The sequence below is a fragment of the Egretta garzetta genome, unplaced genomic scaffold (assembly GCF_000687185.1).
Source record: "Egretta garzetta isolate BGI_Z169 unplaced genomic scaffold, ASM68718v1 scaffold133, whole genome shotgun sequence".
Lineage (NCBI taxonomy): Eukaryota > Metazoa > Chordata > Aves > Pelecaniformes > Ardeidae > Egretta > Egretta garzetta.
Genome location: NW_009259111.1, coordinates 3,578,881 through 3,599,929, shown reverse-complemented (window position 1 = coordinate 3,599,929; position 21,049 = coordinate 3,578,881). Strand labels below are relative to the sequence as shown.

Sequence of the window (21,049 nt, the reverse complement as noted above, 5' to 3'; positions counted from 1 at the left end):
TCAAGTGCAATACAAAACACAACAGAATCTTGACAGCAGGTAAACAGTGTGCTATGCTTCCATCATGTCACTGGAAAAGAAGCACTCTTGCTGTAAAACTCTCTTAAGATAGGAAAGAATAACTCCTATCTTTGCCCAATCCTGTTTGTAGAGCAAAATACAGGGGTGGCTCAAATTTTTAGAAATGAAAGACCTTAAATTAAAGGTCTGAAGTATTTCTAAGTATTATTCTTTAGAGGTGTCTTTGCCCTGGCTGCAAAATACTTAATGCTGCATGTTTCATAAGTTTACATATGCAGGAGCAAACTGGAAAAATTCTGATAAATTAATTTTTTTTCTTTAATACTTTTTAAAATTCCTAAATCGGATAATAGGGTGGTAATATATAAGCCAGCAAGAGAATCAAAATACTTTTTTAAAAAATTTAGATGTATTTTAAAATACAGGTGTATTTTCATAGATAGGAAAAACAAGCCATTTCTTCCATTAGCCTGTTTCTAAGTAATAGAGATCCCAGCATATTCTGGAATTATTCCTTTTGATTCAGAGAAGGATTTATTTAAAAAATTAAAATTAAAAAGGGATAATTAACAACTGTGTTTAAACTTACGGTATATTTCTAGTTTGAACTGGCCTTCTTCCCAGTACACCTGCTGGATCCTGTTATACCTTTTTCACCAAGAATGAAAAACCTGCTGTAATTTTCCTCAGTGAAGTGTTCCTGGATTTGTTCAAGTTGCCTTGTCCTTGAAACTTTCATTACAAAGGGTATTCCAAAATGCTTATCACTTTGGTAGCTATTCAATGGAACATTAACACATAGACTTGAACACTGGATGCCAGAATTAGGCATGACGATGCAGAAGTGATCACACCATTGCAAAATAGCTTCAGGATTTACCCTTAACATCTCCTATTCGTATGTGCTTCTGACTTCTAGGTTTTACTGGAATCTTAAATTTTCTAATTGTAACCAAGGCTGCAGAAGGACAACGAAGTCTTTCCTAGACAGTTACTTCTGTGTATTGCTTATGTCTGTTCCATGTGGTTTGCATCCTCTGGTTCTAGATATGGCTCTACTTCTTCCGCTTCCCCATTCATATTCCAACAGCTTCGGGGTGCTTAAGAATTTAGGCTTTCCTGCATTGCAAAGATGGCCTGCAGCTGCTTTCAGTCACAACTGAAACTTAGATTTGTTTTCATAAACGATGCTTACTTCAGCCTTCTGTTTAAATGTTGCATTTCAGTCTCTATCTAAATATCACATTTCACAGTATCTGATTGAAAACATATCTTTTGTTTGGATTTGAATTGCATATTTATCTAGTCTTCATGCTGTGTGGTGTTCTCATAGTAGTTAGTCTGTGGAGAAAACTGTTTTTCTGTTCATGCAGAGCACTACAATAGCATGTCTTGCACCAGGGTTTACTGAATGGCCTGTATATGGCAGCCGTAGAGATGCTGGTGGTCTAATTCACTTGCAGTCTATGTAAATTAAATCCAGACCTAGGTAATTAAAGATACTACCCAAATATTCCAGTTGCAGTTAAGAATAGCATCAGGAGCAGGCAGGAGCTAAAACTTGTAGCTAACTAAAACGTAGGAAGAATAAAAGGTCATATGTATGCTTTGGAAGAATCTGTAGTCAAGTTAAAATTACTTCAGATGAAGCGTGTGTGGAGTGCCTTAAAATATCTGTACTTGTGGATGAGACAGAAGGCTGTGGCAACTATATTAAACTGGAGAATTATTAAAAAGAACGAGCTGTTCAGTTATGCTTTAGTGTCATGATTTAGTAATTTTTATTGGCATCATAAGCTCCCAATTAATCAATATTTACCTACAAAGAACTGTTCTTTCTTTAAAACATCTTTTAAAATACACTAAAAGCTTGGCCTTCAAGCAGTCTTTTGAGACTTTATTTTGATTTTTTTTTTTAAAGACTGATAGAAGGTTTCTGTGCCTGACAGTCAGCACTTAAACGATTTATTGAGTATCCTCAGTTTTGCCTTACTACAATTGGAAAAGATATTAATATTGGGATACACTGGCAAATACAAATGTCATCTGGTATGTGCTTGCAGAATCTAGTAATGTGGAAAGTCCAGGCAACTGGCAATGTCTATAATATTCATATGCCTGCAGGTTTTTTTCTGAAAGGGTAAGAAGGTACGTGTGTTCGGTTTATTTCTCAGAGGCAAAAATACTAATTTTCTCCCTTAAGGAATAGGGAGCACTTAATTTAGCTGGGTCAGCTGAGTCAGCACGGAACTTTTTTCCTCTGCCTTTTCCACCTAAAAGTTGTATGCGGTGTTTTAAAGGACTTAAAGTACAGAAGACATCTAGTGAAAGAAATTAATTCATGTAACACTTGATGATCATAATTCCCTTTTTAAGTGCCGAACTGTACTGGCTTATACAGCTTGATTTCCTGTGTTCTTTTTTGAACGTTGATGTCAAAATGCTCATCATAAGGTATTTTCTTATCTCTGCAATAGAAACACATATTCAGTTTGAACTATCCTCCTATGCAACACTAATACTTTGGAAATGTTTCCTTGTAGTGACCATTGGTCTTCTCCAGATAGTATTTACTAGTATCTTGTTGAACTAAAAAGACTGTGACACTAGTACCTGTACATGCTTTTTTTTCCTCAGATTTTTAACTTGTGGGACAAAGCTCTTGCAACTCTGGACCTCATCACATCCACACCATGCATCGGGGATGGCCAGTAAGAAAGGAAATACGGAAAGAATAGTATTGCAGGTTATATATAATTCTGAGTTGATCTGACTATGTTTTCTTTGAATATTCGTGACTTGTAACTCTTAAATGAGCAGCAGTAGGTCAATTAATGTTTTGGGGAAGGTGTAAATATCGCTAAGTAATATTTGAAAGCCAATATGGAATAGTGATTACTAAACATTAAGGGCAAAGAATGGAAAGCTGCTCTATGTGTATACAAGCCAATAATTGAATTAGTGTTTTCAAGTAAGAAATTGGAGATGCCTCAGTAGTACATGCTATTGGTACTGGGAGAGAACATCTTTGAAAAGCAATCTCTAGAAATGTATGATGAGTTGGGAGTTGTCTAGACCCAAACAATAGAAATTCCAGTTTCCTTACAGAACAGAAGCACCCCTCATTCTAAATTCAGAGTCCAAATTTCTCTCGGAAGAGAAGGCACCTTCTTAGGCATGGCTTAGCAGTCCCAGAACAGAGTTGGTACTGCTCTTATGGACTTGCATCATCTCTCTCTTTCTTTTTTTTTCTTTAGATTGACTTCCCATCCCATGCTTTTGATATTGAATATAAAATCCCTCAAGCTGCAAAGACTACTGTGCATCATTCCATAGAAACATTAGAAAAACCATTGAGAGAACGTCTCCTTGCCATTCTCTCAAAGGATAACACTATTGGGTATGTTCATGTCTTTCTATCTATGGTCTCTTTGTATGTGACAACTTATGGCTAGGGTATGGAATGCTTATTTATTAAATTTCTTTATTATGGTTCTAGTATATTTTGAAGACTTGTGGAGATTTAAACAAGAGATTGAATTAAACTTGTGAAATAGTGGTGCTGACTTAATGAATTTACTTGTGCTTTCCTGTGGCTGGTGTCATAATGTTCTCCTTTTACAAGACTGCCACCCTTTTGCCTGCCTGTTATATATGCCTATTCCTGCTTGGCAGTTCTTCAGTTACAGGGAGCAGTGGCAATTTCAGCAGTGGCCGTTCATATGCCATGGAAGCTTTTTTGGCAGGCTTTCCCACTCATCTGCACCAAACTAATGTTAACATTTTGGTTTATTTCAGATTATACTAAAACTTATTTTTGTCCTGCCTAAATTATACCTTTGAACAACTGTTTCCCTAATGTTTGAGGCTTTATTTTGCTTCTCGTTTTGACTTCCGTCAGGAAATAGCTGGTTTAATGTTGTTCCATTCTGTGTGTTAAATTATCTGTAGGTATACAAGTGACTGGTACCATTGGGGTTATTCAGGTAATGGTCTGTAATGTGTATTATAAACTGAAATGCTTTTTTTCTCCAGGCTATCAAAAGAAGATAAAGAATTTTTGTGGGAAAAGAGACATTATTGTCATAGTCATACTAGTAGCCTACCAAAAATATTGGTTAGCGCCCCTCACTGGGACTGGGGAAGTCTTCCAGAAATATATTCATTACTTCAGCAGTGGCCTCCTTTATCACCCTTAGCTGCACTGGAACTACTTGATTCAAAGTAAGAAAAACAATGTAAATAAGTTCTGTCTGTGTGGTGTTCGTTAAATTACTTTTCTTCAGTAATTCTTGTGGAAAATATTGCTGAATTTCTTGTAGCAAAAGCTACAGTCTTCTCAAAATTTTGAACACATGCTTACTTTATTCATGTAGACTAAACAAAGTCATGTCATGAAAGAATAGCAATAGTGGTTAAGATTCTGGAATCTAATTTGTGACCAGAGAGCAAGCTATACAGCCAAGCTATCAAAACTCAAGTTTTTCAGAGATTAGTATGCTTGCCCTAAACACACACGTGTTTGCATCTTAGGTAGTGAAGGGCCTCAAATGTTTATGTCCTTTATTGAGCTAGTAAAGACTTTATATAGGTTCTTTTGTATCTAGCTGATCTCAAAAAAGAAAAAAAAAATCCTACATGAACAGAATAAACTTAATGTGGACTTGTGGTGACTTTCTAGATTTGCTGATCAGGAAGTACGAAATACAGCTGTGAATTGGATAGAGACATTAAGTGATGATGAGTTAACAGATTTCCTCCCTCAGTTTGTGCAGGTAAGACCTTCTGCCTACACTTCGAAAGTTTGATTTTTTTTTTTTCTCCTGAAAACCCAAAGGAATTGCTGATTACTAGTAACAGAAGTGCAATTGCATGCCTCCGTAATTAATAACCTTAATGGACGGTATGGAAAAACTTTAGTAAATAATTGCTCTGTGACTGTCCTATGGATTTGTGGTGTTTCTGTCTGTGCATTAGTCAGGAAATCTCAATCTTCATCCTAGAATTAAATCCAGACCTGATTTATTTCATTTTCTTTGTATTTAGGCATTGAAGTATGAAACCTACCTTGACAGTGCACTTGTCAAATTTCTTTTGGCTCGGGCACTGGGAAGCATTCGAATAGCACACTACCTATATTGGTATGATGTTCTTTGTTCCATTGTTCATATAATGTTTACTATAAGATTAATATTTCCAGAAAAAAAAATTCTTTCTTACTATCGTGGTTCATAACAATGAATGTTATGAATGGAGAGTATACAAAACATAGATCCTGGGTTTTTTTCATGAAAAAACAGACTGTACCTCTACAAGGCACAAACTTACTGCCTTTTATATCCTGTATATCAGTAACATTGGATATGTATAGTACTGATTCATTAGAATATTTTAATGTCTTAGTATTGCATTGTTTGCAGTATTTTCCATAGGAAAACTTAACTTAAATCCTTTCTTTCAGGCTTCTTAAGGATACACTGTATGATACAAAGTTTGGTGTAAGGTATGAGCAAATTCTTGGAGCTTTTCTTTCAGTCTGTGGGAAAAGGCTGAGAGAAGAGCTGGAGAAGCAGACCAGACTAGTGCAGCTTTTTGGAATGGTAGCAGAAAGAGTAAAGCAAACGAGTGGATCTGCTCGGCAGGTGTGTATATATTTTTATGTTCTTTAGGAAGATTAGACTGAGTATACCCTCAAAACAATCCACTCAATTGCCTTTTTAGTCTTAAGTTTAATAAAATGTTTTATATAATATATGGAAAGATCTGTAAATCTATTGCTCTGCATTATAACAAGCTAATGCCTTAATGAAGTTAATGTTTTTGCAGAATTTTTTGTCATCTGAAATATAAGATTATGTGAGGTGATAGGGTAAGAAAGTACGATTGTTTCTGTCTACAGTAAACTGGATTTGGATTTAAACATATTACTGCTGAAGAATGATGCCATCATGCAAAAGAATGGGGTATCTGTTAATATGCTAATGTGAACTTAAAACCCACAACCCACAAACTTGTGTGATATTAGTGTTGTACTGCTAGGCTTATGTATTTTCAATAGCTAAAACAGCAGTTACAATTCCTACCATTCCTTTGACACTGAGGTGTTAAAACATTGGCTTCAGAATAACTTTGTCCAGAAGTTTTCTATAGATGCTTCAGTTAAGAAAATGTCATCTGAATTTTTCTTTTTGGTCCGCAGGCTGCCTTGCAAAATGGCATGGAACGTGTGCAGCTATTTTTCTTGAAGAACAAGTGCCGTTTGCCTCTCAATCCCAGTCTTGTGGCAAAAGAGCTAAATATTAAGGTACTGCACGTTCAGAGTTTCAAAACCTTTTTGTAAAAATTACATATAGGCAAAGTATTACAAATAGAAAAAGATTTAGGTGCTTGAAAGCTGTTTATACTGAGGGGGAGAGTTAATTAAAAATTCTGATTGAACAAGGCAGTGAAATTAGCTGAGTAAAGGTGAAATTTATAGAAATACTTGTGTGAAAGCAATAAGGTACTTGTATTAAATGTACATCTCTGACTTTTGAGAACAGCAATCCTGATTGTAGTAAAGCAGGGGACTATTCAAAGTGCATGAAAAAGTCCTGTTTGCAGTAGTAATCAAAAGAGAAAATTGAGCAAGGCTATAAAGTTCAAACAGTGAGTAGATAGTGTGAAATAAGTGAAACTACATGTTACTGGTTGTGTCTGAGATGCACTGAATCCAGGGAGGCAGACAGTAGCTTTATTTTACTGTGAAGGTCCAGCAAGTAATAATGTAGGAGAAGCAGGTAAATTAGTTTTCCAGAACTCGGCAAGGTTTGACAATATCTGCTCAACTACAGTCTTGATTATATCATCATGCATCACTGAGAACCTACAGGTCTGTGAATACTGGATTTAATCCTGTGTGGAGAGAGTCTCATCTTGCTTTCCCTCTCAACTATAACTATTAAATCATGCGTATGCACTTGAAAGCAGATAAATGAGAAAATACTGTGAAATGTGCAAATACCCATTTTTTTATAGTATCTTCTGCATTTCAAAAAAAAGCTACTGATAAAATATTTGCCCATATTTTATTCATTCTTCCCTTTGAAATGTATAAAACATCACTGTGCAGCACTATTGGCTTTTGTACAAGAATTCAACGAATAACAGCCAAAGGGCTCTTTATTCAAAGGAAGCACGTATTTGCCACAATTGCAATGTTGAAAGTCTGAATAGACACATTGTGTGTCAAACCTGCTTGTTGTCGGAATGTCTTGTTTTCTGGGCTAGCAGGAATAGTGCTTTTTGAATATTAACACTAAATCTACTTGTAGGCATGTTCTTTCTTCAGCTCCAATGCAGTACCACTGAAAGTTGCACTGATAAATGCAGACCCTCTGGGAGAAGAAATTAATGTGATGTTTAAGGTAGGCCTTACATGTATATTGGAGAAAAAAAAGTTGAATGATAATCACTATTTCGTTGGTGTCAATTAACTTTAGCGTGGACCAATAAGCTTAGTTATTTTGTGAGTTTGCTCCTTTGTATCTAGAAACCAACATCTGAACAGGTTGTAAAATGTGAAAGTAAGTCTACCACATGTGAAAGCTTAAATGTAGCCTGTTTCTCTTTTTAAGTGTGTAGCAACACGGAAGTAAGTAGCATAATTTATCACTTCCTAGAAATGCAAAGCAATTAAAATCCGTGAAGTTTGATTTTGCTGAAAGCATATTATGTCTCTAGTTAACTTTCATTTTTCCATTTAAGGTTGGAGAAGATCTGAGGCAAGATATGTTGGCTTTACAAATGATTAAGATTATGGATAAGATCTGGCTGCAGGAGGGACTGGATCTACGGATGGTTATCTTCAAGTGCCTCTCAACTGGAAAAGACAGAGGTGCAAAACTAGATACTGCCTATAATCTTTGCTCCCCCACTTCAATTTCTTGTCACACTGATAGTGAAAAATTTCAGTGTAGAGGCAGGTCCAAGAAACAGTGGAAGGCTGGAAGCCTTCCATGCAAGGAACTTAAGTGCTCAAGACTATAGCAAGTCAAATTGTTTTGAATTTCCTGATGGCTGAGTTGCATTTAAAATGTGTTTTTCTCTTGAGTCCTGAGATTCTTATGTGTTCTGTTGTAAATGAACCGTGGTGCAGGCAAGTAAATATTAATAATGATGAAAGCTAAGGTTTCTCTTGATGCCTGTACTGCAACACAAGAAAATAATGGTGCCATAGCAATCCTGATTCTTAAAGTTTAGTTATGGTGAAAGAAAGTATTCAAGTCAAGACTGAAATTCTAAAGCGTTTGGAATCTGCTGCAGTTGAGTCAGGGAGTATCGTTCATGTACTGAAACATGCAAAAAGATGAAAAAATTAAAACACACATGCAGTATCTCCCAGAATTAGTGTCATATTCTGGTAAAAGTTCCTTGGGAATATGAGGCTGTCTTTTACATTTGAAACTAGGTCACAGAATGCTGAGTGTAAGTACTGCCTTGCACCTTGAACATGCTTTTTGCTAGTTTTCTCTAATTCTCTAGAGCTAGCCAATGGGGACCACAAGATTGTTAAGAGGATAAACAATAACTTAAATATTTCTTTGGTCAGATGCTATAACAGCACGATGAAAACTCTTAAGTACGTGGAAACATTGGAAATCTAGGTTGGCAAAACTAGGCAAAAAGCTTCTGTTTATGTAAGACTTGCATTTTAGAGAAACAGATGGCTTTTCTTCCTGCTTTGAATGATGACTTGATTGCATAGCATGTTACTTTGTTTTTTGTTGCTGCTAATACTAGTATTCCTAAAGTACTTGGAGGATTAAAGTGAAAAAGAAAAATGGATATAAATTACAGATTTGCCCTTAGTAGCTCTTGCCAAGATAGAATTAAAATTCTGTTAATCAAATAAATGTTTTCCTATTATGACATAGCTATACAAATATTTTTAGTAAATGGTATCTGCAAAATAAGGCCACATGTAAAGCCTGCTGCCTTATTTCTGGAGCAACAGTCTGGTCTGTTTCAACACTTGACATCAGTTTACTAGATTACTTGTGTCAGTGTATGAGAAATGTCAGCATCAAAATATTTTGCAGTTCTTGCTTATAGACCAATACTAGTTTATGTAATAGACAGTAATTATTCAAAGTAAAATTTATATGTGCATTCTAGCAACTGTAAGTAATTGTAGTAAAGTAAGCCTAACATGGATTACACTTTGCAATACAGAAATGTATAGTGGACGAATAGCACTATTTTTACACCTAACTGGGTTTTGAAAGAAGCTAGTCTAAGGTTGTAAAATCCATTGTTGTTAAGACAGTTTCTACTGAATAATGAAGTATAACTTAAGGAGATGATTAAATACACTTTGTATTTTAAATAAAGGCATGGTAGAGCTTGTTCCTGCTTCAGATACACTTAGGAAAATTCAAGTGGAATACGGAGTGACAGGTTCTTTTAAAGATAAGCCTCTGGCAGAATGGTTGCGGAAGTATAATCCTACTGAGGAGGAATATGAAAAGGTAACTTTTTTCAGTGTTCTTTTTCTGAAGATCTTTTAAAAAGGGATAAATACTATCTTACGAAAGAATGAAATTCTTACTCCAGATCTTCCATTGCGATTTTTGTTTTATATCTTTAGGAAACTTATTTTTTTTCTATATTTGAAAAAGAGCACGTGAAAATCCCTTACGTAACTAAAAGGGAGCCAGATGGATTCTCAGGATTCACATCAGGAATTTTTATCGGATATAATAAAATGTACTTCAAATTTAAGATAGGGAAGAATGGTAGCTGCTCTTCATTGTGGTTTAGGAGCAGTGGCTTCTTCTCATACAAGCACGTGGGATTCAAAAATTAAAATGTTTTCTTTTGGCTACAATGCTGTTACAACACACTGGAAAAATAAGTCTTGTACTCTTTTTGCTGCTAACATTTATTTCTTTTTGTGATTTGTCTTCAACTCCTCTTTTGTCTTGCATTTTTTTAAAGAACAACCATTTTTGCTGGAAAGTGTGGTATCTAAAGATTTTTGCAAAGCTATCTGTTTGCAGAACACTATTTTGGAAAAAAGTAAATTTTACGGCCTGTCTTGTCTGGCTTGGATTTTTACCCTTGTTGAGATTGACTGTTGAATGCATGAATGCTGTTTTTCCGCAGATATTTGATCTCAATTCACTTTTTTCTCTCCCTCCCAGGCTTCAGAAAACTTCATTTACTCTTGTGCAGGATGCTGTGTAGCTACTTATGTATTGGGAATTTGTGACCGCCACAATGATAACATAATGCTCCGAAACACAGGGCATATGTTTCACATTGACTTTGGAAAATTTTTGGGTCATGCGCAAATGTTTGGTAGCTTTAAAAGGTATTTCCTGTAGCTAAGCAATGTAGAGAATGAAGTGATTTTTAGTATATTTTTATAAGCCTTATAATCCTAAACATTAACTCTTAAGTTCCTGTTTCTGCTGTTCTCATTATGAAGCCAGTATCTTCCAATTTATCCACAGACTCCAGAATGCATTTCAAACTTACCTGTATAGAATTAATTTTGAAAAGGCTCCAGCTTCCTATTTCCATATTCTGATCTCTGGAACTGTTTTAAGTCAAAGCACATAGGCCTAGCTTTCAAATAAAATTACTGTTCTTGTTACTGGTAGATTGAAAATTTGGTCTCCTAAACATCATTTAACTTCAGTGCTTCCAAACTACATTCATTCCTTGAGAACTTTGTGCTATACACACTTGGCAGATCTCAATGGGAATTCCTTTACAATAGTTATGAAAGCCAAGTATTTTGGTACAGGAAAAAGCTAATGTAACTTTTCATTGCTATTTGGGAGCCTTACATCAAACACAAATCTTGGCATCATACTTTTCCAGGAATACTGGATGAAACTGTACTTTAGTTTCACCTTTTTAGCTTATATTCATGCAATTATATATTGCATGCTTGTTAGGTGAACTTTATCAATAAATGAGAAATTGAGTGCCAAAACCTTTATGCCAACTGAATATCTGAGTGTGAAACAAATGAGAACAGACCCTGGCTCATAAAAACAGTAGTGAATATCAACATTATAGAGAAGAGTTAACAGCAAGTTTGTATTTACTACTCCTTAGTGTAGAGGAAGATAATCTATATCCAGGAGAGAGGAGTTATGTTTTAGTTGCGTGATAATATAGTAATTCCGTTTGTTTTAGTGTGTTATGGCTTCCAGAAACGAGGGATGGGAGGCATTGTAAGGTCACGTGGCCTCCAAGTGTTGCTTCAGGAGATCTGCTGTAGGTCCAGTACCATGTGAATGTGCTGGGATAGTACTAAGCTGCTGAACACAACCCCAAAAAGTAAAATGGCATTAATGGGCTATTTAATATCACTACCTCGGGGTGGGGATGGAGAGGAGGAGGAAACACATGACAAAGTGAATAAACCTTATAATTAACTTGGGAATTCTGTGCTTTTTGAACAGGGATCGAGCTCCTTTTGTGCTGACATCGGATATGGCTTATGTCATTAATGGTGGTGAAAAACCCACTATTCGCTTTCAGTTGTTCGTGGACCTCTGTTGTCAAGCTTACAATTTGATAAGAAAACATGCAAACCTCTTCCTTAACCTACTTTCACTGGTAATGATTTTATTAAATTCAATTGAAACGATAGATATCTCATGTTGGATTGCATTAAATTCTACGCTTTTTATGCTGCAGAAAATCTTAATGCATACTTTTAAAAGGCAGAAATGTCAGAACTTTTTAGGAAGGCTGTATTTGGATTTTTCTTTTAAGCTTTTTTTACTACCCACCTGTTTCCTGAGAATTTAAAACTAAGACGACACCGTAAATTACACTGCAAAGTGTTTTAACAGCTTTTAACTCAGCAGAAATGGTGAAGGGAATAACTGCTGATTGTAAGTAATTGTTGGCTAATGTTGTTAGCATTTAGCAAGTTAGCGCAGCTTCAGATTAATTTGATGGTCGAAGTTTTAATCATTTCAATGTAAAATTATATTGGTCTTATTGCATTAAAACTGTAAATTCCTGCAGATGCTTTCTTCTGGGCTACCAGAACTAAGTGGGGTTCAGGACTTGAAGTATGTCCAGGATGCTCTCCAGCCTCAAACAACAGATGCAGAAGCTACCATTTTCTTCACAAGGTACTAGATAAGTGAAAACTAAAATATCTACCAGCATCATCCTCTTAATGGGAGCTTTCTGCTGTGAAAAAAAGTACTAAGGATGTTCACAAACATGCCTGTAGAAGTTGTATTGTTATGCTGTACAATCATAAAATACTGGTTAACCAGTGAACTACATAAAAAAAGATCAGTTTCATATAAGATTAATGCTTGTGCTAAAATACTTAGCCTTTTAGAGTAACCTTGTGCAAAAATTTTGTTGGAAATAATGAGAGCAGGTAATTCTGTTTGGCTGTTTGAGACTTGCATTTTTAATGCATCTTGAATTGCTTAATAGCAGTGCATATGATGGCAACCTGGTATGCATGTAAAGAAGTTCTCTCTTTCAAGAAGTGCTTTTGGGCACGGGGGAGGGAGGGATGATGCAGCAGTGTAGCAAGTGTTGGGGGTGTGTATATGGCGTAACTGAGTTGTTGCTATGTGTTACAAAATGTCTTACCGTACTTCATTTTAAATATATGGGGGCAACTGCAGTAGTATGTACGTAACTTTTTTACCAACTCTGGAAAGACTTCATTTCTTGGATAACAACTTATTCCAACATTTGGATACTGAATCTTCTATGAAATGCTGATATGGTGCCATTGAGGTTTAAAAACTATTTCTCTGTCAGTAAGAAGTTGGTTTTTATTTTTCATAGTCTTAAGTCTGATTCGCTGACAGAACTACTTTTGTGCATTCTGACGTGTGCTCTAGTATTTGACATTATTCTTTTCTTTTTTAGGTTGATTGAATCCAGCCTGGGAAGTGTTGCCACGAAGTTTAATTTCTTCATTCACAACTTGGCTCAGCTGCGTTTCTCAGGTCTACCTTCGAATGATGAACCCATCCTCTCATTTTCTGCTAAAACGTATTCTCTTAAACAAGATGGCCGAATCAAACAAGTGTCAGTGTTTACATATCAGAAGAGATATAACCCAGATAAACATTATGTAAGTATGTGGAATGTGTTTCCACTCAGTGAAGACACTGTGCGTTTTCTTCCAGCAAGATACATTCTCCTTCTTGCCATAAGTTTGGTACTTAATCACAGAGAATTAGTCCAAGAGAAGCTTGCCTTGTTTAGCATTAAGTAGCTAGCTTTGAGGTAGACAACTAGGCTCCCTTTACTGACAGAGATTTAGAAAGTACAGCTATAGATACTTACTTGTTCACTTGGGCGCTATGATGTCATATTTAGGATGAGCTGTAGAGTTTTCTGTAGTCTGACTGCATTGACTATAATGGGAGCCTAGAAACCCACACCCCTGTTGACACCCAAAACTAAGCCCCACTGTGGCTGACCTGAAAGTAAAAACAAAACCCGTAATTGAAATCTAGATGGGAATGGGCCTGCCTGCTTGCTTTCTTGCTTCCTGGAGAAGAACGGAGTTATATTGGCTCTGGTTGGGATGGAGTTATCTTTCTTCACAGCAGCCCACACAGTGCTGTGTTTTAGATGTTTAACTAAAACTGTGATGATCGCACACCGTTGGTTTGGCTGTTGCTGAGCAGTGCTTGGGCAGTGTCAAGGCTTTCTCTTTTCTTCCACTTTGCCCCTGCTCCCCCTGCAGTAGTAGGCTGTGGGTGGGTAAGGAGTAGGGAAGGGACACAGCAGGGACAGCTGACCCAGACTGGCCAAAGAGATACTCCATAGCATATCATGTCAGGTTCAGCAATAAAAACTGGGGGTAGAGGAAGAAAGCGGCGGGGCAGGAGGATGTTGCTTTCCAAGGTGGCTGTTGCTCAGGGGCTGGCTGGGCATGGGTCTGCTTGTGGGAGGTGGCGAGAAATTGTCTTTGCGTCACCTCCCTTCCAAAGGACTGTCTTTATCTCAACCCACGGGTCTTCTTGCTCTTGCTCTTCTTCTTTCCCGTCCCATCAGTGAGGGGGTGGGAGTGAGCAAGCAGCTGTGTGGGTGCTAAGCTGCTGGCCAGGGTAAACCAACCACAGCAGCGCTAGAGTACAGATCGGTATTTTTAGCATCCAATAATACTCTTCAAAATGAAGACACTTCTTGAAAAGGAATTAGAAGGAAGCAGAAAGGACAGAAGCAGTGTTGGTGGAGATGATTTAAAAAAATGGGGATTTGAGTTGTGGTTATGCGTTTTATGTAGCTGCCTTATGTAAAATTGCTCCTTCCTAAATAGAGTCATTAAGTCAAACACTTTCTGGTTCTGTTCTGACCTTTCATTAAAGTTGTATTTGTTCCTCCTACATAAAAGCATAATTTTCTGTATTAACGCACCTACACTCCTAGTCAGTCTTAGTAGAGGTAGCAAGCATTACAATTTGTCATCGGGATTTGATAGACCTGGGTTACGCTTGAAGACTTGTATTAATATTTGTATTCCTGTGCAGATGTGCAACCATCTTCAATTTATTTTTCTTTACTTATCTACTACTGTTTGTTGGCCAAGAATAGCGCAAGTTACGTTTTCCTCAAGTTGTTTAAAAAGTGAGCTATATTGATTTATGCAAATGTACATATCTTTCAACATTGTATTTGCTGTGTGTGTCTTAATCTGGTAAGCCACCACCCAGGGAAGGTAGAACAAAGCTGAATAACACCAGAAGTAAAGACCTTTGTACTGAATTACTATATTATAAATGTATTTGAGCACTCTTGGTCTAAGCCAAAACAGCTTCTTATCTGCCAGGAAACTGTTAAGATGATATAGTCTCCTTCTGTCTAGATTTTTAAACCTCTTCATAGTTGCACATTCTTTAAATATACTTTTAACTCATCTGGCCATAAAATGAGTCCACTGAATTGAATTTTCTGGGCAGTTTCTTAACTGTCATTTCCCTTTCATAGTAACATGAATAACTGCATCCTCTGGCTGTACCCCCAGTATTTTGAAAAATTCCTTTTGTATAATGCAGCACACTTGCATCTGCCCACCAAATTATCACTGTAAAAGTAGAATCCTTTAGAATCTTGAGAGAATTAGATGGAAAAAAATTAGGCATTAGTTTCCTCCTTAGTCTGCACCTGAAAAGTTTTGTGGTAGTTCTGGCCCCACAGATACGTGTCTCGATGTAATCCTGCACTGATGTGTTAGAATTTTGTACACCTGCTGTACGCTGTGAACTTACAATGAGGCTCAAAAGGGGAGAATGCAGACAGCTTAGACTTAACTACTTTTATCCCACTGTCAGATGTGGATCTATGTTATGGGAAGATCATGTGACGTTACTTTGCATTACAGAAGGGGTATTTAGAATTCTAACTCTGCTATAAAATGCAAATGCTGTTACTTGGAGATGTATGCAGGAGAGGGATTGCCATAGTAGAAAGAATTAATTGTTAAGAAAATTATATTGTTAAATCAGTTCTATAATATTGTTACTAATTTTATCTTTTGTGGTTTTGTGTTTGGGCAGATCTATGTAGTGAGAGTTTTGAGAGAAGGGCAAGTTGAGCCAACGTTTGTCTTCCGAACATTTGATGAGTTCCAGGAGCTCCACAACAAACTTGGCATTCTCTTTCCTCTTTGGAAGTTACCAGGGTATGTTCCAAACTCACTCATCACTATTATAATGGAAGCAACAAAACTGCTTCCAGCTGGATGGAGGAAGAAATAGCTTGAAACGGAGACAAAACTGCTGGGGGGCAAACTAGACCTCAAAGTTGGCAATTAAGGGAGAAAACTGTCTTGAAGTTTTAAGGAAGAGAGCCAGAAGAGCAGCTCAGTGTCTTTAGTCTGTGTGTCATATCACTTAACAATTAGCTATAAGTGTTTCCTTGCCTTTCTGTAACATTATTACCTGTTAGTGTGCTGTGTTTCCAGTTATGATTGACATAAAAAAATTGAGTCAGCAATTCAGGATGGAACTGACAATGAAATCTAACTGTACTTACTTCAAAGAAATTAACTGAAAACTCTGTCTTGTTCTTCCCTTGTAGCTTTCCTAATAAGATGGTTCTGGGAAGAACACATATAAAAGATGTAGCAGCTAAAAGAAAAGTGGAGCTTAACAGCTACATACAGAGCCTGATGAACAGTTCTTCAGAGGTGGCAGAAGTGAGTTCAAATAACTTAAGCAAATGCAATGCAAATTTTCAGATTTTGGTGCTTGTTAACACTTGAACTAATATGTAACATTTCTTCCAAATTTAGTGTGATCTTGTTTATACTTTTTTCCATCCATTACTTCGTGATGACAAAGTGGAAGGAATAGATGGAATAGCCAGACCTACAGGTAGGTAATGGTTTTGGGGGGATGTTTATAAATTGGGTGACTATAGTATGACACCTTTACAATGTGATTTTTTTTTAAATCTTTTTTTAATTAACTGTGGTTTTCCCTCGTTGAAAACTTTGCATCACTGTCCTTCCAAATGTGCCTGCATACAGTTTCAAGGAAATAAAAACATAGCAAAAATTGCAACAGTATATGTGATCACTTGGGCTTGCTTATGGCTTGACTAAATTATTCAAGTTTTTACTCTAAACCTCCAAGTTGGTTCTTACAAGAGAATGCAAAAATCTTTTAAACCTGTGGCCTTGCCCTATTATTAGAGAACTAGAAATAAAATCACAAACCGGACTCTGTCTAAGGCTTGTATTTTTCCCCCATACACAGTTAATATAGTACTGATGAAAACGTACACATATTACAGAGGAAATAATTGTATATTTTTTTTCAGATACAAGTCCGTCAAGTCCTACCTCAGGCAAAGTGGGAGGAGAAGTGAAATTATCCATATCATATAGAAATAGCACTCTGTTTATTATGGTGATGCACATTAAAGATCTGGTAAGTAGAGATAGTGAGCTGTCAGCCAAAAACTGTTTCAGTTTTGTCAATTACCTTCTTGACTTTGGTCGATGCAGGAATGGTGGAACTCTCTCTCTTCCTCCAAATTTTCCAGCTGCCAACTTAACTGCTGCTTTTGGTTAGCTTGATTGCAAAGTCTAGGTACTTGAAAATAAATATTCAAATAAGTGTGCACTAACTAATTTTCTAACTAGTCTTGGTTTTGGATTGTAGGTTACAGAAGATGGTGCAGATCCAAATCCCTATGTAAAAACATACCTACTTCCAGATACGCACAAAACATCCAAACGCAAAACCAAAATCTCCCGGAAGACAAGAAATCCAACTTTTAATGAAATGGCAAGTTGAAATTTACTAGTAACTCTCTATGGTTTGCTCTTCTCTCTTTTTCTAAGCAGTAATTAAAATATTGCATAAAAAAATATAAATGCAAAAAAAAAAATCTGTAAATGTAGAAGAAACTGGTTTGAAAAACTTTTGTGCCCTGTTTGGGTTTGTTCTTTTTTTTAAACAAACCCAAAAAACCCAAAGCAACTGAGTAGGTAAATTTACTATTACAAGTAAGCAGAAATTTCTTGGACTTACTTCTGGGCAGTGATGGGGAGAAGGAAAGGAATCTTAAAACTAAAGATCCCCCTGCCCTGGATTTGCTGATTCATAATGTGGAGAAGAATGAATTTGCAAGTCTTGGCATGTAAACAGTGCTTCCATCTAGAAACACTTAATGTTGGGAGTGCAAAATAAAATATGGATGTACTTCAGTCTGTCCTCTGAGAAACAGACATACTGAGTGGTCATAATGTGCAGTTAAGACATCCATCAGTGGCTACGCAGTCAGAAGAAAGGGAAATCTGTGTAATTTCATTTGGATAACCAAAAAAATCTTGACTTCTTACATTCTAGCTTGTGTACAGTGGATATAGCATGGAGACTCTGAAACAGAGAGAACTTCAGTTAAGCGTGCTCAGTGCGGAATCATTACGTGAGAATTTTTTCTTGGGTGGAATTACACTCTCGCTAAAGGACTTCAACTTGAGCAAGGAGACTGTTAACTGGTATCGACTAACTGCTGTACCCTATCTGTGAACTCATTTTTACGCCTGAGTAAGACCAGAACAATTGTATTCACTCATGCTTTGTGCATCTTCCTACTTGAAGAGAACTTGTACATCTTAAAAGAAGGGACTCTGCATTTCAACAGAAATGTTGGACCAATGTTCATGTAGCCTAATTTGGAGGATTTCTAGAAAACCTGGTTTGTGCTTCTGCGGTTATCAAAGCATCAATGTAAATGTTTAAGAGTTGCAGGTAAAGGAAGGGGTTTTTAAACCATCCATGAAAGTGAGATGAACAGTTTGACTATGCTGGTTGGCTAAACCATAACTTAATCATTAGGCCTGTGGATATAGTGCATTTTTGCTTTTGATTTTTGTTACGTGTCGTGTCATCCACGGCATGATGCTGGAGAACATCAAAGAAATGACATATTTTTAGGATTACATTCCCACTGCTAACTAGACATCACATAAGCAGTGACGGGTAAAATTTTGGTGGCTTCACACACATCTGTAGAAATGAAGGTTGAAGGGCTGGAAAAATTCCTTAGCGTTGCATTTAATCCCAGATTTGTGCTTCTCTTAAGACTTACTGGAGTGAGTGCCAATAATGGAAGTTGTAAATAATGGTGCCTTATAATTCAAATGCTTCTCTTTTACCTCATTTCTGGTATTTAAACATGTATACATGCTAACTTTCAGCTCCTTAAAAAGGGGAAACATTCTTGTATTTGGTAACTTGCAGGTCCTGCTGGAAGTCTTTTCCTGAGATGTGTTCTTTACAAATAACATCACTATACTGATCTTCACGGTTAGTGCAACTTTATACACATTTTTTTTCTACCCATGATGTCTAAAAATTGAATGAAGATTGGCTGAACGTGGTGCCATGGGAAAACATGCCCAGCTTCTCAGTGTTTTGAAATTTCTAAATTTCTAGAACTTCTAAATACTGCAGTGATTAAGTGTGGAACAGATTCAAACACTAAATCCAAAATGGCATTTGCACCTAAATTCCTTACCCATACCTCCAGGTAAAGGATGGCCTCTAGTTAAAAAGCACAACTGCTGGATGAATTGCAGGCCAGAAGCAAGTTGCATTAACAGAGCTTTGAGACAGGACCTTGGTTGCTCTATTTTTATTTTTTTTTTAACAGTTCACAGCAATACTGTTTCTCACTCCCAGTAGGAATTCATTCCACTAAAAATACTGAATTCCCAGGAACATGAGGTTTTAACTATATTGTGACAGTGGAGTACAACGTGGCTTACTGTCTCCTGCTCATACCACTGGTTGATTACTTAGCTGTCTCTGCACTACAGGTGTAGCCTTTTCATTCACCTTACTTGGTGCTGAGGATGGTCATGTTCTGCCTAAACAAAGCTATAGGGTGAAGTTGCACACTTTTTTCTTTAGTACTAAATCTTGAAGCAAGACAGACTATCACCACTGACTAGGACTAGAGCGAAATGTTAAATACAATATGCAACTATGAACAAAGACACAACATGGGGAAAGCCTTCTACCTACCCAACACTAAAAACCTATTTCATAACCTGATTTTCCTTCCCCTGCTACTGACCAATCTCCCTTCAATACAGAAGAGAGAAGTAAACTTGAATCTCCTGGTGCCTAAAATACTCACGGTCCAATTTTGTAGAAATTACTACAATTAAAAAGCTAAGAATATCTCGAATGTTAGAAACTGGGTTGATACTAATGGGCGCTAACAAATCCCAAATCCCAGTTTTATTAGGCATCTTCTGCATATTTTTCATTTAGTATATAGCCTGTAAATAATAAACTATATAACTAACTAGATATATTTCCTGCTCACTTGATGCTTTTGAGACTTACTCCATTCCATCGTTAGAATCACAAGTCACTTAAACACAGGAAAGTAGACTACTGTTTTTGTGAAACGTTCCTTTGTGAAATAAAATGAAAGCAATATGTACTGCCTTTTTTGCAGTTTGCTATTAAAGCACAGTGTCTTACAGCACAAAATACAATAAACTAAAATCATTTAAAAAATGATTTGCAGTTTTAACAGTTGTCTGGACTCTGGAAAAAAAAAAAATGTATTGTACTGTATTACTGTTAGCACTTGTCCTGACTTCTGATTTAATCTTCTTCATAGCTTAACTCATTTTGTGCCTTTCCCTTCCTTTTCAAAGCAGTCACTGGCTGAAGCTTTTTATGGTCATGGTTTTAATTTTGTTGTGGGACCTGGCCTTGGCCTCTCCTCACCCGTAGAGGAACAGCACCAAGCTTGCACCTCTTTGCACTATTCTCAATTAAGAAAAAAGTGATTGCCGCAATAAATGCGATTGTTGCAATAAGACTTCAATGTACTACATTTAAAAAAAAAAAAAAGGAAGCGAAAGAGGAAAATATTTGTTTGAGGGTGGGATTTACAAGTACACAAAATAGCTTGAAAATGTAGTTTTAACAGCTTTTTAGATCTTGTTTAATGAAAAGAAAAAAATCAGCTGGAAATGTAATTGTAGGGACCTGGTTGTGTAATTGCAGAGCAACAGCTTGCGCCAAGACCTCTTCCTTTTCTCTATTAACCTAGGACTTTGCACTGAAATTTCTATTGCTGCCTTTTTACGATCTGTAGCTACCTGTCTCTGGAAGCATGTGCGATTTTTGATAAAAGTTCTTTTCCTCTGTTTTTGTACAACTTAGGGTTGTGTAGAAATCCCCCTCACCTGCCTTACCGCGAGGGCAGGGCCGCGCCGCTGCCCCCTTCCCCTCCCGCCTGCTCCTTCCTGGGACACTGTGACTGGGGCAGAGCTGTAGGCGATGAGATCCACTGAGAGCAAATAGTTTGCCTCCCTTTGTCTATATATCTGTAAGAACCAAATACTTTTAATTAAACGAGCTCGTTAATAAAGATGTACGATACTGCCCTCCGCCGTGCCCGTACTGAGCGGGTTAAATGTGACTCGGTAACTGTCCTAGAAGTACATTAAACGCTATTTGGGGGAAAAAAAAAAAAAAAAATAAAAATCCTAGCG

At 36.8% G+C, this 21,049-nt stretch overlaps 2 protein-coding genes across 10 annotated transcripts in view; both read left to right on the top strand.

Annotated features, from left to right (window-relative positions):
• PIK3C2A (phosphatidylinositol-4-phosphate 3-kinase catalytic subunit type 2 alpha) overlaps positions 1-20,402 on the top strand; it is a 71,860-nt gene extending 51,458 nt beyond the window's left edge. For all 9 annotated transcript variants that reach the window (XM_035891010.1, XM_035891004.1, XM_035891005.1 and 6 more), the window contains 20 exons: positions 2,659-2,767; positions 3,279-3,421; positions 4,057-4,245; positions 4,703-4,796; positions 5,068-5,162; positions 5,483-5,663; positions 6,221-6,325; positions 7,335-7,427; positions 7,768-7,897; positions 9,394-9,530; positions 10,206-10,375; positions 11,481-11,637; positions 12,055-12,164; positions 12,931-13,138; positions 15,573-15,697; positions 16,096-16,213; positions 16,310-16,391; positions 16,840-16,949; positions 17,184-17,309; positions 17,874-20,402. In XM_035891010.1, the coding sequence (XP_035746903.1) occupies positions 2,659-2,767; positions 3,279-3,421; positions 4,057-4,245; positions 4,703-4,796; positions 5,068-5,162; positions 5,483-5,663; positions 6,221-6,325; positions 7,335-7,427; positions 7,768-7,897; positions 9,394-9,530; positions 10,206-10,375; positions 11,481-11,637; positions 12,055-12,164; positions 12,931-13,138; positions 15,573-15,697; positions 16,096-16,213; positions 16,310-16,391; positions 16,840-16,949; positions 17,184-17,309; positions 17,874-18,056 (2,665 nt within the window). In that variant the 3' untranslated portion in view covers positions 18,057-20,402. The remainder of the gene's footprint in view (positions 1-2,658; positions 2,768-3,278; positions 3,422-4,056; positions 4,246-4,702; positions 4,797-5,067; positions 5,163-5,482; positions 5,664-6,220; positions 6,326-7,334; positions 7,428-7,767; positions 7,898-9,393; positions 9,531-10,205; positions 10,376-11,480; positions 11,638-12,054; positions 12,165-12,930; positions 13,139-15,572; positions 15,698-16,095; positions 16,214-16,309; positions 16,392-16,839; positions 16,950-17,183; positions 17,310-17,873) is intronic.
• Positions 20,403-20,926: 524 nt separating this feature from the next.
• The window catches only part of RPS13 (ribosomal protein S13), a 4,621-nt gene continuing 4,498 nt past the window's right edge, over positions 20,927-21,049 (top strand). The window contains exon 1 of the mRNA XM_035891033.1: positions 20,927-20,980. Coding sequence (XP_035746926.1) covers positions 20,927-20,980 — 54 coding nt within the window. The remainder of the gene's footprint in view (positions 20,981-21,049) is intronic.